Below are 15,554 nucleotides of genomic sequence, written 5' to 3' on the forward strand. Positions count from 1 at the left end.
GACTCATACATAGCGACTAAACAATAGCCGGTACAGAGTCCGTAATGGTGACGTTGTATGCTTTTAAAAGAGAAGGTTCGCTCTCGCTTATGGTAGGCGCAAATAATTATAAGAAATAAAACTTTTCATCTTCATAAGAGGGGAGACAATCCAGAGGTCGGTTGCGACCATAACCGAGCAGCCTAGAGTAGTTCGACAGGGAACCTTCAGATTGCCGCGGCCTCCAGTGTGTGCAAGATTCCCCGGCTTTGTCTTGACGAGTCGGTGGCACGCAGGAAAGCCTCGCACCGCTTACGATAAGCGAGACATACATTTACAGTTTATGCTATCAGCTCCATATCAGCGTCAGCCTTGTTCGTTGCGTCGACGCACTGGCCGACGCAAGGCAAGAGTATACGTATGTTGCATTCGTATAACTCATAGTTCTGGTGGGATCTACTAATTTCTTCTGGTTAGTGTTTTAGAGCAGGTGCGCCGCAATTCGTGGGCTATACCGCCATCCCCACTGCAGACATGCTGAAGCCGTGGAAAATGTACGCGCGTTTGATGCGGCATCATCCCGCAAAGACACAGGTTATGACCACGGCCACTGTACTGCTTTCGGGAGACCTCATCGCCCAGAAGGTGCTTGAACGCCAGCCCAACGTGGATGTGGTAAGGGCAGCGAGGTAAGGCTCTTATAGCTTTTTGTCCAAAGTGCTAACGACGTACTACCGTGTTGGTGAATGCATCAGGCTGAAATGCTGTCATAACCTTACTGTAAACTGCAAAAGTGCGAAGTGGGAAGAAGTGTAAGGTTTCGTTCCAACGGTGAATATTTATTTCACGCAGAAATTACCTCCACAACGAGGGTGATGCATGTGAGCTTTGAGTGGAGGGGGAGGGGTGAAGTTTTTTTACAGTGCTCTTTCTTACCACATTCATGCTCGCAAGGAGCCTCGTAAAGATGCATAAATTAAAATATAGCGATGTTGTGCTTTTGACAACGGCTGGCCATTGGTCCCATGCTTTACTGGATTAAATGTTCTGAGCAACCAATTCTTGGAGACAGCATCAGGTAAACAAGGTCGCTATTATAACCAAAACTTTGTGCAGTAAACGCATGGAACCAGCATGATATACTAATTACACAAGCAAACTTTACATAACAAAGAGATGAAACACTGTGACAGATTAGTCTGATGGTTTCATGTTTCAGACCCACATACAAGTTCCTTATTCACTGAGCTGGACCATAAACTTCAGATCATACTTAGACTTAGTCAGGGACCACGTTTCATTTTATCTAATGCCGGACCAGAAGAACTTTTTCTGAATATTAACTACATTACATCACAAAATTCGCATCCCACCATGTTGGTCTTCATCAGGACTGTTTCAGTGGTGTACGTGTAGGCCATACCGGTCGGTACTGCATACGTTCAAAATTTCACAACAAAAAGAAGATTCATTTTCAAAGAGAGTGTCCTGCATGATAATACATTGTAAACACAGTCTATAAAAAATTTCTTGAACTTGTGCAGGTTCTTCTTGATGGGGGCCGGATTCACCGGTCCCGTCATCCGAATCTGGCACCTCACCCTCGAACGTTTCGTGGGTAGCGGCGTCGGCGCATTCGTAGTCGCCAGGAAGGTGTTGATCGACTAAGCCTTGTTCGCGCCGGTGTTCATCGCCAGTTTTCTGGTGGTCCTGGGCGCATTCCAGAGACGCTCGTGGCACGACATCGAGCAGTCGTTGCGAGCAGACTATCTGCAGATCCTGAAGACCAGCTACATGATCTGGCCTGCGGCGCAGCTCGTCAACTTTCGATTCGTGCCCCTCAGCTACCGACCACCATTTGCAGGCTGCGAGGCTGTTGTGTGGAGCACGTAGTTAGCCTGGAAGGCCAACACGACTCAGAACACCCACCGCGAAGCTCTTGGCGAACCCACGAACCGATAATGACAGGTGATTGAGCGCTAGTTCCGTCTTCTTGTCACTTTTATGTTGTCTTTCTTTTTTGTTTTATGCTTTTATTTTAAATCAGATGATGGACAATGAACAGAAGTACCATGAGCCATTGAGACAGGCTCGTAGCCAGGAGGCGGGGGAGGGGGAAGGGGTATCCTAATGAAAGTACATATTTTACTGAAGACCCTAATAAAAAAATAGGGTTGTCAAAGCCTTCAACCAGCGCCCCCCCCCCCCCCCGTAAGATATTCCTCGCTATGGGCCTGCATCAATTCACTACTGTAATACCCATTTTACAATTATTAATTACCTGCATGTCAGGTATAGCGGCAGCAAACTTCATACAAGCGAAAAGAAAATTTTAAGACTGGCCTCATGTCTGAAAAAAATTGATGGCAGATCCACGAGGTGAATGATGATTAGATTTGGCGAAGATCCTGGAAGTAATACCGTGAAACGGCGTTTCGAACAAAAAATCTTTTATTTTTTATTCACGCACAGGAGAAGTTTCACCAGGCACTACCTTGGAGGTAAACAATGGCAGTTACTGGGAATGAGATACAGCAGAAGTCGGCTTTTAACACTTCTACTTCTACTAACGTTTGTTACTGCAACATGCCAATGGCTGCCAATGGGGAATGGGAGACAGGAGCATTCGGCTTTTAGTTAACGTGCACGCCGCAAACTTTTTATTGTTCAACAAGGCACAGGAGAAATCTCCCACCGGCACCACCTTGCAGGTCAAAATGTAACACTTGTTACACACTACGACTACGACTACGAGGTAAAAACGGGTGCCGCTTTAAAGAGCTTCGCCCCTAAAACACTTCGGCAAAGTCCACAAGTTACATCCTTCTACTTGACCTATGTTACTTTTCTTAGATTACGTGTTGGCACGTCTAATTAACGTCATCTGTTACGTGGGCTATGGTTTAGGTGCTGCAGTGTACGATTTCAGTGTCATTTCAAGTGCGGCTTTTCATGATTGTAGTACTGAAATATGACCGCAGTGATGACGTCAGTCTACTCTGCTGGCACGCTTATATTGCAGCGATGTTCATCTGCAACAGGAGTATGACCGAATTATCTTGTTTATCAATTGATTTATCTGGCAAAACAAGCTGGTCTTGCTGTTTTAATGCTCCTTTACGCACTTTGTTAACAAAATATTTACATAGACAGCCAACGAGAACTAATGTACAAAGTTCATTTAACTGCTTATCGCTTGATTGATATGTGTGCTTTATCTTATCAAAACCACCATATGATTATGAGAGACGCCGTAGTGGGGGACTCTGGCAATTTCGGCCACCTGGGACTCGTTACCATGCACCCAAATCTGAGCACACAAGCCTATACCCGGCGACAACTTTCTGTGGCAGCACGGCCAAGGCTACGTGGGCGGAGCCTATGCACATGTGCTACTGCGCCAAGTAGTCCGACCGCTTCGACGGGTGTTTCGGTTTCGATTTCACCAGCGCAGTCCGCGTCTCGCAGTCCGCGTCGGCTCGCGTTTGCTCGCGTTTCGCTGCAGGAAACGCGAGTCGCATCTTTGGGAACTCGAGAGCAATTTTTAATAATATTGTGACGTGATTTACTGACGCGTGGACCCAGGTTGCTGGGTGAATGATACATTCAATTATTCATGTAATGGTTACACAACTCATCATGCACGTACCGTTTTACATACCACTGGTTACATCTTGAGCCAGTTTTGCAGCTGTTGGGAGTTCATTCCTCAGAAAGTATTGATGCACTTTTCTTCGTAGAGCTGCGAGGGAGAAGCTGTCGTGAAGCTCCAGTCTTGTCTTCCCGGTTTTCGCACGGTCATCCATGGCGCGGAGGCGCAGGCGCTTGCGCTTCGGTGACTTCAGGGTTCCACTGTTAACGTCGAGCTTAATCCGGAAGACACTGCGCTCGCTAACACCAGTGAGCTCGCTGACTTTCCGACATGCGGCTCTCACAGACAGCTGCGGGTCGCTTTTCCTTACTTGCGCGTAAACGTTGTACGCCACCTTCTTGGCCTGTACGGACAGCTTTTGATTTGACAACGCCTGGTACAGCTGCGCAGCTGGTGGACTCGCGGCACGCGGCGGTGTTTCCTCCGTAAGCGACGTTGACGAGCTGTAACCGGCGGACGCCATCTTTGACAGTGAGGAATGCGGTGAGGTAAAAAGGCGACGGAAGCCAAAAAACCCCCAAAAAACCTGAGAGAGCGTGAAACGAAATTTTTTTCTACTGCGCAACGTTTTTATTCACTAATCAAAAAATTAATCCGCGAAAAGTGTAAGTGACGAATGGTAAAATCTTAGTTACCCAGAACAGTATACAAACGTTTTCGTTGAGGGACTACATGCTGTGGCGCAGTAAGACAAGCGTGCTTCGGCTCCGTAGCCTTGGCTGTGCTGCCACAGAAAGTTGTCGCGGGGTATACAGCATTTTCGCCTCCATCGAAAATGCGCCGCCACAGCCGGGATTCAATCCTGTGATTTGCGGGTCAGCAGTCTAGTACATTAGCCACTAGACCACCACGGCGGGAATTAACTGGTTATCGCATTGGATTTCAAATTACCTGTTCTTTTAGCCAGGAATACTCACGATTCTACGGAGACCTTGGCAAGTGATTTTATATGATGAACTACAAAACCCATAATTAATGTTGTACAGTGAGCATTACTAATTTAGAGGCCACGAGATTTAAGAAAAGTTATATAGTAAAGTTTAATGATAGACAGGCTTGAATTTAGTTTTACGGCCAGTACATAAACGAAATAATACGCACTGTGAAGTTGGACCAAATACAATCAAGTGCTAGAAAATTCGAAGTTTTCTCAAAGCTAGTAGACTGAACTGATAAGATTTCCATTTCATAAGTTCTTCATTTTTATGGGACTATATTTAGCTTGAAATTGAACTGAAATTGGTTATTAAACAGCTTTAGCACTGGTTCTCTAATCTCCGTCTGTTTTCCTCGAAAACTCTCCAATCAGACGTTGCTTCAGGCGGGAAATACCTCCATGGCATACAATCTTTCATGACTCGGTACATGGCCTTGTCACTAGGCAGACTGACAGATAAGATATCAGCAGTCAAGGCGGAAATGATGACACAACCGCAACGATCGTCTGTGTCGCACCTCTGATAAGCAACCCGACTAGCCATTGCAAAATGGCTCGCATATCTCGACCCACGCGTTTACAACGTCATTCTCCGTAATCCTTGCGCCTTCGACGAAATAATATTTTCTTCATTAGTTTCACAAAACGATTCTATTTTCAATTTCCTTTCAGTTTTCGTTTTTTTAATGCTAATGCAGTTCTTAGTCGGGCTATGTCAGGCGTCTGTCGGGATCCGTCCACCACCCTCTACTATAGCAACAGCTACGGGCGTGCTTGTTATCCTCATCCCTAGCAACTGGAGGAACGCTGCTTGCTAGACGCGAGCCGCACGCGCTCGCATCGGCTCCTGCTTTTTTAAATGTTTTTGACCGCAAATTTGCCGATCGACCTCGGTTTTTCGACTCATCTGATCCAGTTTCTTTCAAGGATCGAGTGGATACCCGACTTTTGCTGGTAGGTCAAGCTTTCGAACTTTTATTTGGGTGTTTCACCCTGTGCCACGTTGGCGCTCAGCTCGGCCTGCCGAGCGAGACGCTTCGAGGATGCCGCTCGAGGAGATGGTCTTCGGCGAAGAAATCTCCAGACAGGAGGATGAAGCCTCCGGATGGATTGTTGCCCACTCTCGGAAGAAGCAGCGTCAGGATTTTACGCCCGGTGACAGCCCCGGCCCCAGTGCCGGTCATGGTGCCGCCCGTCCAGCGCACCCGAAGGGGCCGATAAACAAGCTCATCGCCGCGTCGCGCCTGCCGCGATTGCCTAAAGATCACTACCGGGTTGTCGTACGTCCCAAGGGAGGCATGGATGTGCGCAAGGTCAGTGGAATCAAGGTTACCCAAGCTTTGGTGATGGCTGCTTGTCTCGGCCCGCCGCAGGCTGAGGAAGATATTGTTTGTGCCAATGAAATGTAGAACATTTTTGTGATCAGCACGCCACACGCTAGGAACGCAGAAGCCTACGCTAAAGTGAAGCAAATTCGAGTGGGAGAAACGCTCCATGAAGTCTCTACTTACGTGACGCCACCCGGGGATACGTGCAGAGGAGTTGTTCGCGGTATCGACCCTGAGCTCTCTGATGACCGGCTTGGTGAGCTCTTCGTGCACGCAAGAAATCCGAAGGTTCTTGGAGTACGGCGCATCAAGAAAACGCCCACGGTGATCGTCCTGTTTGACGGTATGAAAGTTCCAAACTACGTCATGTGTGGGACGAACCTGATCCGGTGCACGCTCTACCGACGACAAATCGACGCCTGTCGAACCTGCGGAAAGCTGGGACATCGCTCGGACGTTTGTCCCACTCCTACAGTCATCACCTGCCCGGACTGTGGGGTCTCATCGCCCCCTGAGAATCATACGTGCCAGCCGAAGTGCTCCATCTGTGGAGGAGCGCATCCGACGGCGGATCGGGCCTGCCAAAGCAGGTACCAGGTTCCCTACATCGTTCGGCGTAGAAGGCGACGACGGAGAAAAGCAAACAAGCGGCGCGCGGAGTTCGTGCCACAGCAAGCTCCCGGGCTTGGGTTCAACCTTGATAACCCTGGGCTGGGTGCGGGTCACCGCTCTCGCTCGAGGGATAGGTCTGCCTCCTGTGCCCGGATTCAGCAGGAACCTACCTGGGCTGAACGAGTGGGCCCAAAACGTGAGTCTCGCACTATCGTGCAGCGCCAGTTGCCAGAGCAAGCTACGGCTAGAATACAGAAGCTAGAGCGTGAGAATGCAACTCTGAGGAGTGAGCTTCAGGAGATTAAAGCATTAGTTGAGGAGCTTAGGCAGCGCGAACGCACGCCGGAAGGGGCGGTGAAAGTGCAGCAGGCCGAGGCACAACCTAGAGGCGGTGAGCGAAAAGCCGCTGACCCTCCGGTAGATATCGAGAAGGAGTTCAGTGACTTTAAACAGGAAATTATGGGGGTGGTCCATGAAATTAAGGAGGCCATCGCTGGTGTCAGCTCTGTCATCCAGTCCCTTTCTGCAAGGGTGGTGGTGGTGGAGCAAAACCTAAGTAGCAATCATGGCGAAGCTAAATAAAACATTTGTCATTTGGCAATGGAATTGCGCGAGCTTCCATAGGAAGAAGGCAGTCTTGCAGCAGTTCGTCAGCTCACAGGAGAATAAGCCAGCCGTAATACTCCTCCAGGAGACCCTCAAAGGAGAGGTGGCCCTCCGGGGTTATCGCTCCGTGGCCTGCTGGGGGGAAGGAAAACGCGGGGTCGCCACCCTCATATCCAAAGAGTTCTCCTTTGAGGTTCGCGATGTACGTCCAGACCTAAAGGTGGAACACATACTCATTGAGTTAATCCCAAACTCTCGGCTTAAGGAGCACCTATTCATTCTCAACGTTTATAGCTCACCATCTGATACTCGGGAGACTTTTAATGCGCTTCTCTGCAAAGCCTCCAAAATCGCGGGCTCGGCTCCGTTGACAGTTGCTGGCGACTTCAATGCGCAACATCAGACATGGGGCTATATCAATAATACGGCTAAGGGGCGGGCGCTTCTGCAGCATACTACCAATCTTAATATGTTACTAGTTACTGATCACAACTTTCCCACACGTCTCGGCAATTCTGTAGCAAGGGACACCACGCCGGACCTGGCTTTTGTCAGGAACGTCGAGTGCCCTTTCTGGCAGAACTTGCATGAGAACTTGGGGAGCGACCATTTCATCGCGTCTATCTCCCTCGATGTTAAAGCACCGCCGCCGCGGGTTTTCAAAATTGTTGATTGGGATGCCTTTCGGGAACTCAGACAAAGCGATGAAAAAGAGTACGATGACCTTGGCCAGCTACTTGAGCGTCTTAAGGCAGATGTTAAAGATGCCACTAAGGTGGTGGAGACGGATCTTAAAACGGAACGCATGGACAGCCGCCTAGCGAGGCTCCTTGAAGCCAAAAACTCCTTACTCAACAGATGGCGTACGCAGCGACTCAACAGGCGGCTCAGAAAGAAAATTGCTCTGCTCAAACAGGAGATTGAATCGTACAGCCAAACCCTGGCCAGACAACAATGGGATGAGGTCTGTAACGCTGTCGATGGGCAGATGCGGTCAGGGGCGAAATGGAACATTCTCAAGCACCTCCTGGGAGATAAGCAAACTAAAGCTAATCAGAAACACACTGTTGATCGGCTCATTCACAAGGAGAGGTCTGCTGGGCTCTCCAATGATCAAATCTTACAACAGCTGGCGGATAGGTACCTCCCCCTGGGGGCTACCACGGATGCAGACTACCCGGATTTCTCTGGTCTGGAGGATGCGGAGCTAGACTCCCCCTTCAGCACGGCAGAGATCAGGGCGGTCCTTTTCGATCTCAATGGAAAATCGGCTCCCGGGCCAGATGGTATCACTAACAGGCTACTTAAAAATCTGGACGATAGATCCATTGAGCTACTAACTGACGAGGTCAACCGGGTTTGGGAGTCGGGGCAGGTGCCGAAGGAGTGGCGAACGGCCTCTGTCGTCCTCATTCCCAAGCCTGGTAAGCCTCTCGGGCTCGGCACGCTCCGACCGATCTCGCTCACGTCTTGCGTGGGTAAGGTCGCGGAACATGCAATCCTTAACCGAATCTCCCATCACATTGAACAAAACGAGCTCTTCCCTTTCAATCTCATTGGCTACGCAGGACGTTATGAAAATGATTAAACATCAAATTCTCGACATAGACACCAGAGATGTCCGAGGGATTCTTGCACTCGATCTGGAGAAAACTTTCGATAATATCTCACATCCTCACATACTGGATTCGATCTCTGAGTTGGGATTGGGGGCCCGCTTTTACGGGTTCGTCCGCTCTTTTCTCAGGGATCGCGTTGCCACCATTCGGCTCGGGGACCTCTGCTCCAAAGAATTTCACCTTGGACCTAGGGGAACCCCTCAAGGATCGGTCATTTCGCCGCTAATTTTTAATATCGCGATGAGGAAACTCTCGCTCGAACTCTCTCGTATCGACCGCATCGGACATGCGCTGTATGCGGACGATATTACGATATGGTGCACTGGGGGTAGGGACGGAGACGTTGAGGAGTCCCTCCAGCAGGCCCTCAGGTGCACGGAGGAGTTTTTGGATGGCACGGGGCTGCACTTGTCGACCGCCAAGTCGGAGCTCCTCCTGTACACACAGCCGGAGAAACGCAAGTTCACCACTATTCCATTTCCGCCGGAAGAGATCAGGATCGAAATTCACACACGGTCAGGGCAGGCCATCCCCCGTGTCGATAAAATTCGGATATTAGGCATGTTCCTGGAGGAGCACGGAAGTAACTCTCATACTCTGACTCGTATTGCGGCAAAGGGGGAGAGCATGGTCAAGCTTATACTTCGGGTGTCTAACAGGCGTGGAGGGCTTTGTGAGGCCAACCTCATGAGGCTTTTCCATGCCTTTCTTATGAGTCACATTAATTACATTGCCGCAGCGCATAGGTGGGAAAGGAAAGAACAAGGGAAACTGGATGCGATTATTCGAAAGTGCATTAAGAGGGTCTTGGGCCTTCCAAACAACACAAATGAGGAAAAGCTCAAGGCTCTTGGTATGCATAATACATTTAGTGAGATTGCAGAAGCGCAACAAACAGCACAAGCTGCACGACTGTCCTCTTCCAAAGCTGGGAGACGCATCCTGGAGTTTCTGGGCTGCGAACCAACTATGGTAGCAGACAAAAAGATACAGCTTCCAGCCAAATTGAGGGAGCAGATTACGGTCTCACAAATTCCTAGAAATGTTCACCCTCTCTACAATGTCGGCCGCCGGGCCGCTAGGGCTAGGTCGCTCCTCAGTTCCGCCGCTGCCACCCCTGAACTCGTGGCGTTCGTTGACGCAGCACAGTATCCCGGCACATCCAATTTCGTGGCTGTGGTCACTGACCATCACGGTAAAATCCTCACAGCAGCATCTCTTCGAGATACCACGCCGGCTAGGGCAGAGCAGGCTGCTATAGCAATGGCCGTGGCGATTCCCTTGCGCACGCGCATTTTCACTGATTCTCGAGCTGCTGCACGAGCGTTCATGACCGGGTCAGTCTGTGAGCAGGCGGCCCATCTTCTTACCAAAAGACCACATTGCACGGAAATCGACGGCCACATCACCTGGTTTCCTGCCCACATGGGCAAGGATGTCCACCCTGTTATCCCCAATGCCAATGAGCTTGCCCATGCCCGAGCACGCGAACTGTCCCACCGTGACGGGCAATCGGCATCTAATTTTGGGGATGGCATCCGGCAGCTTGATTCGCTCCTCACCTTTAACGAAATTTGCAAAAATTATCAATTGGCCAGGCGTAGCTTTCCGCTCCCGCACCCGCAACTCTCTAGGGCCCAGTCAGTCACTTTAAGAATGCTGCAAACGGGTACTTACCCGTCGCCTTTAGTGTACAGCAAGTTTATCGACAGCATAAAGCCGCAATTCCCTCATTGCGAAGAGAGACGTTGCACGTTACCCCACATGCTCTGGCAATGCGCGGCGCTGCGCGATGGCGAGCCTCTCAGCACAGAAGCTGCCTGGAGGACGGCGATTACCAGCTCGGACCAAGAGGTCCAAATCCGGGCTGTCCAGAGGGCCCGCACTTTAGCGGAGGAGCTCGCTCTTCCTGTCCCCACGTGGGTGCCGCCCGCAGCCGACCCTCCCTCTTGAGGGGAATCGGCTCCTCAGGACAATTTGTAAATAAAGTTCATTGACTGACTGGCCGGCCCTAGCAACTGGGGCATGTTTAGCGAGAAAGTGTAGGGCAGAGTAAGTGCACTGCTTCGCCGCTCCCTCTCTCGCCATTCATTCTCTCTCCTCCCTGCGCCAACTTTCTCGTCTGCTCGCGCCTCATTCTCGACCATTCGCTGGCTGGGCGCCTTTCAAGAACATCCGGAAATGTGTGCTCGAGACGCCACTGTGAAACGCTAACGCAGAGCCGAGAACGCTGTTTGTTTCGTTCACTTCGTAGTATTTTTTAACCGTGCACGCTAGCTACTGGGGATGGAAACGCATACCGCGTTTATCGCGACAGAAAAACGCCACGTGTGGCGAACGACGCTATTGGCTTTCCAGTGTAAGAAAAAAGCAGAAAATATTGTTCCAACGCTGGGTTCTCACGTGCGAAATGCCGTTATGAACGCTACGCAATACATTCGCATTTCCTGACAAATCCCTTCGGGGCGTTGGGGGAATTTTTCAGTTTAAGTTTTTTATCATTAGTTACATAAGCATCAAGTACATAACGCATGCATAGATGAGAGTCCCAGGGTATGAATACTAAAAACTGGATCTTCTGATAAAAACCACAACAAAAGTGAATTGAAAACAATTGGCAGAAGATTAGCAGGTGGTAATAATAATCTCATAAAGGCAGAACAAGCAGCAAAACGCTAGGACAGTATAAAAATGAATTATTACAACAAAGTGGAAGGAACACTGCGAAATACAAATTAAAAGCAATTCACTGCAATGTCGAATACGACACACACAGGCAATGCGGAACATAAGTATAAAATGTGCGCAAAAATGAAAACGAAGAAAAAATGAAAATTTTACCCGGGCAAAAAATTAAACATATAAAATAAATGAGCACAAGTGGGAAAAAAGTATTTACTATAACTAAGGTGAGCAATCAGGAGTTCAAAGAAAAGATTACATCGACCTTTTGAAAAGTGAAAATAAGCGCACATATTTCGGTAGATGAAAAAGCGCTTAACAGTGCAAACGACAGAAGGGGATAGATCTCGTCTATCCCCTCCTGTCGATTGCGCTGTTAAGCACTTTATTCGTCTACCATGCAGCACCAACCAGCCCAATCAAACACTTTGTGATAGATTTCAGTTCAAGCGGCAACCTGTTCCAAAGATGAATTGTAGAGAATTTAAATGTGTTCCTACCGTAGTTAGTGTGAATTGCTCGTAGCAAGTAATTGAGATTAGAAGCAAACTTGGTGAAGTCAGCATTCTTTAGAGAGCTAGTATTCAATATACTCAAAAGGGAGTTTGGAATTAGGTAACCTATAAACGTTGTACTTATGAATACTGAAATTAATTTTTAACAATTAAAATATCACGTCAGCTCATGTCATAGCACGCGGACAAACCTCGACAAAGTATTGGCAGTTATATTCATAAAGGTAAGTGTGGCACTCAATTTGCGAGGATGGGACCGAGATCAAAAACACAAGCGCTAACTGTATATATATGATGATTTATTGGAAGCCGGATCACAGAATGTGTACATGAAAAGGTCGACATTCAAGCATGCGCGAATGTAGTGGAATGAACAAATGGTAATTCTTTCCTATGGATAAAGAAAAAGATGGCGCGTTAACACAGTCTGAACCCACAGCGCAAGATAACTCACATAACTCACAGCGCAAGAAGGACCGTGGCAGACGAAGTATAGGACAACACGAGCGCTGACTCTCAACTGAAAATTTATTAAAGGAAAGGCACGATTTGTGCAGCAGAGTCATTCACGGGATAGTACTTTTTCAGGACACGTGGAGCATTCACACGCGTCAAAAAAAAAAAACAAAAAAAACTATCTGCACAACAGGCCATACTAACAAAAAATGGACTTGTCAAGCATCCTAAGATAGTTGGAACATCTGAAATTACAGCTCCTTGTCGCTAAGGGGAACACATGGATGGCTTATGCACCCTTCACCTTCTCTGTCGATGAAGAAGGCCTCCTTTATGTCCACTGTGTTCTGAAGCTTATGGTGGAACGAAACATCTGCTTCCATCACCATCAGCCACAACCACATTTTTCGCAGTGCGATGGCAAGTGCTTGTGGCAGCGCTCATGTCTCCGTCTGTGTCCTTCTTGCGCTGCGAGTTATTGAAAATGAAATATCAAAAAATATCTTTGTGCAGTGCAGTATCAAGATGAAAAAGACACTCAAAAGTATTGTTAGCATACTATCGAAACACTGCATAACTCATTTATCGAAGTGCTTTCAACAAGCAGCCTCTGTTTCTTTTTATTGACGCCGGGTCCCTTGTTTGAACCAGTGTTGCGGAATGGACACCTCCATTCCATTCCGATTCCGTTCTGGGGAACATATAAAAGGGTAGACGGTGATGTGTAAAAACTCCATTATTTTTCTCAATTTTATGGCTGATAACTAATAAACAGTGGGCTATTCCAAAGTAGGAGCGCACATGGCCTTCAAACTAGTAGTGCAGTATTCGATACCAGCTAAGATTTGATATTCTGCGTGCGCGTTTGCGTATATGTTTTCGATTGTGATTCGTTCATGCCTCCATGTATCTCCCTGTCACGCGTAATCGCCATGTTAATTGCATGAAGTAATTAGTGGACACTAATAATTTGCGTTGACAATCGCACTTCGCTTATTATTTTATATATACTTTTGTAGTTGAGTTATCTCTATGTGGTAATGTACAAGCACATATAAACAAACACCCGATAGCTATAGATTCAATAATGCATAATTATTCGAGTCAGCATCACTATTCACGCACTAGTTTGCAAACTAGCAAGTTTCACTAATCAGCACTTTATTTCCTTCACTTACTAGGAGGTTAGTGCTTTTTGTGACAGGTCAGCGGTTAGTATTTAGTTGGTGAATAAGCGGGCATTTTTTCTAAAATTACATGCTTTAACAAATGACGTTTTTCTTTTTAATAGTGTTTAGGCTTCACTGTGTTAATACTAAAATGAGGACTTAGCGAATCGCCGCGTAGGCAACCAGAGAGGGTGGGATCGCTTGCTTTGGCTGGCTACCAGAACCAATGCTTCCACAAGTTCGATATTTTATATATATACAGTTCACACACAGTTCACACAGCATACAGGACGGCTGTGTGAAGTGTGTTCTGCACACAATCGTGCATGATTGTGTCCTGCGCGGACCAACATATCTTTGCGATTGAGTTCTAGGCAAAGGCACATGTCTGTTTGTCTGTGTAGGCCAGGGGGATCGTTTGTATTGTAAAAATGAAAGGGGTGGGGGGAGTTGTAATATGTGGCGAGCCTGCACGCCAACTGGTATCAAAAGCTTGCAGTAAACACAAGCATCGCACCGGCGTCAATACGCAACACAACTTAGAGAAGCACTTTTTTCGAATGCTTCCGAGTCGCCGACGGTGGCAGAAGCAAAAACAAAGTGAAGGATGGGAAAACAGCAGGCGGCTGAGGCACCACCAAGGGGGGAAAAAATTGAAGGGCATAAGAGGGAGGGGGATTATGCCACCACCATACACTTCCGCAAGATGGATACTATGACATAAAGCCTTGTTTACGGCAACAACAGAGAAAATATTCGGAGCAACGCAGTTTATATTTATTTATTTATTCAAAATACCTTACAGGCCCATCGAAGGGCATTGAGTAAGGGGCGCATCAGTGTACAAACGAAATAACAATAAAGAAGAAAAGCAGACGAAAAAATATATACATATATAAAAGATTACAAAAATCAAGGTGCAACACCGCTATACAATACAAGAGTGCAACGAAATCAGGTTGTCACAAAAAATTTCACGGTTACAAATGGATACAACGTGATCCGGAAGACCGTTCCAATATGCAATGGCTCGAGGTAGTGATGATAAGTTAAATACCTTCGTGTGGCCATGAATGCGCATAAAACTATGGGCACTGTGAATGCGCTGGGAAGTGCGCGCAGGAGAATAAAGTAACAAACAGTGAATCTCGTTACTATAAATGTACCTATGAAACAGACATAAAAGAGCGATGTTGCGGCGTATTTTTAGTGACTGAAATGCAAGGTCTTGTTTTATTAAAGTAATACTTGAATGATAGTCGTAGTTTCCGGACACAATTATAGTAGGTGCGTTCCTTATAAACGTACCATGCTTGTAATCAGCCAAGCCTTTTTTAAATTACTGCTTTATTGCTCTATTTGAAAGTCTGACGTTCTATAATGCTTGAAGTTTGAAAAACAGCAAGTCGACGAAAATGTGCTCTATTTTTGGAAAAATAAGTAAGTCCATTCCCATTCCATAAAAATGCGCTTAATTTCACTCCCATTCAATTCTTCCAAGCTTTGTCGCCATTTTATTCCCATTCCATTCCGGGGTTGCGAAAGTGTGAAATGATTTCACATTCATTCTGATTCCAGAGTGGCAACTCGGCAACGCTGGTTTGAACTGTATACATGTATTTGTGCGCTTTAGTGATTTATATAACCTCCTGCGTGTTCCCGAGTCATTTTATTTTTGAAACTAAGTTTTAGCTTTAATATATGAGGCACATGTCAGGTACACAATTCTCAAAGTTTATGCTTTCTTTTTTCCTGCATTTGTTCTCCCCTTTCCTCACAAGCTGAGAAAATATTTCTATTCCTCGAACGAGTTGCAAGGAACGCTAGAAGCGGCATCTATTCTTCGGACAGGCAACCGTAGGCTCCGAGGTTTTGCGACTACTAATCTCTGAGCGTAAGGTATGTCGAGTTTTTTGCGCGCACCGTGTGGAGGCGCTAAATGCAGCCGCCGCGGACGGATCGAACGCATGTGCCACGCGAGCGGTGGCGTGTTCTCCTA

The 15,554-nt window shown here is 47.4% G+C and overlaps 1 protein-coding gene across 1 annotated transcript; it reads left to right on the plus strand.

Moving 5' to 3' along the window:
* The first annotated feature begins 373 nt into the window (after positions 1 to 373).
* On the plus strand, positions 374 to 1,939 carry LOC119165379 (mitochondrial inner membrane protein Mpv17). The gene is made up of 2 exons (XM_037417559.2): positions 374 to 668; positions 1,524 to 1,939. Exons 1-2 carry the CDS (start codon positions 514 to 516, stop codon positions 1,645 to 1,647), a joined length of 279 nt encoding a protein of 92 aa, XP_037273456.2. The 5' UTR covers positions 374 to 513; the 3' UTR covers positions 1,648 to 1,939.
* The last annotated feature ends 13,615 nt before the right edge of the window (positions 1,940 to 15,554 follow it).

Source organism: Rhipicephalus microplus, chromosome 8, assembly GCF_043290135.1.
Source record: "Rhipicephalus microplus isolate Deutch F79 chromosome 8, USDA_Rmic, whole genome shotgun sequence".
NCBI classification, from domain to species: domain Eukaryota; kingdom Metazoa; phylum Arthropoda; class Arachnida; order Ixodida; family Ixodidae; genus Rhipicephalus; species Rhipicephalus microplus.

What these genes read in the sequence shown, in the direction of transcription:
- LOC119165379 (XM_037417559.2), top strand. Translation starts at nt 514, where the DNA reads ATGCTGAAGCCGTGGAAAATGTACGCGCGTTTGATGCGGCATCATCCC. An exon ending in GATGTGGTAAGGGCAGCGAG is followed by an intron (nt 669 to 1,523) that starts GTAAGGCTCTTA and finishes GAACTTGTGCAG; the next exon opens with GTTCTTCTTGATGGGGGCCG.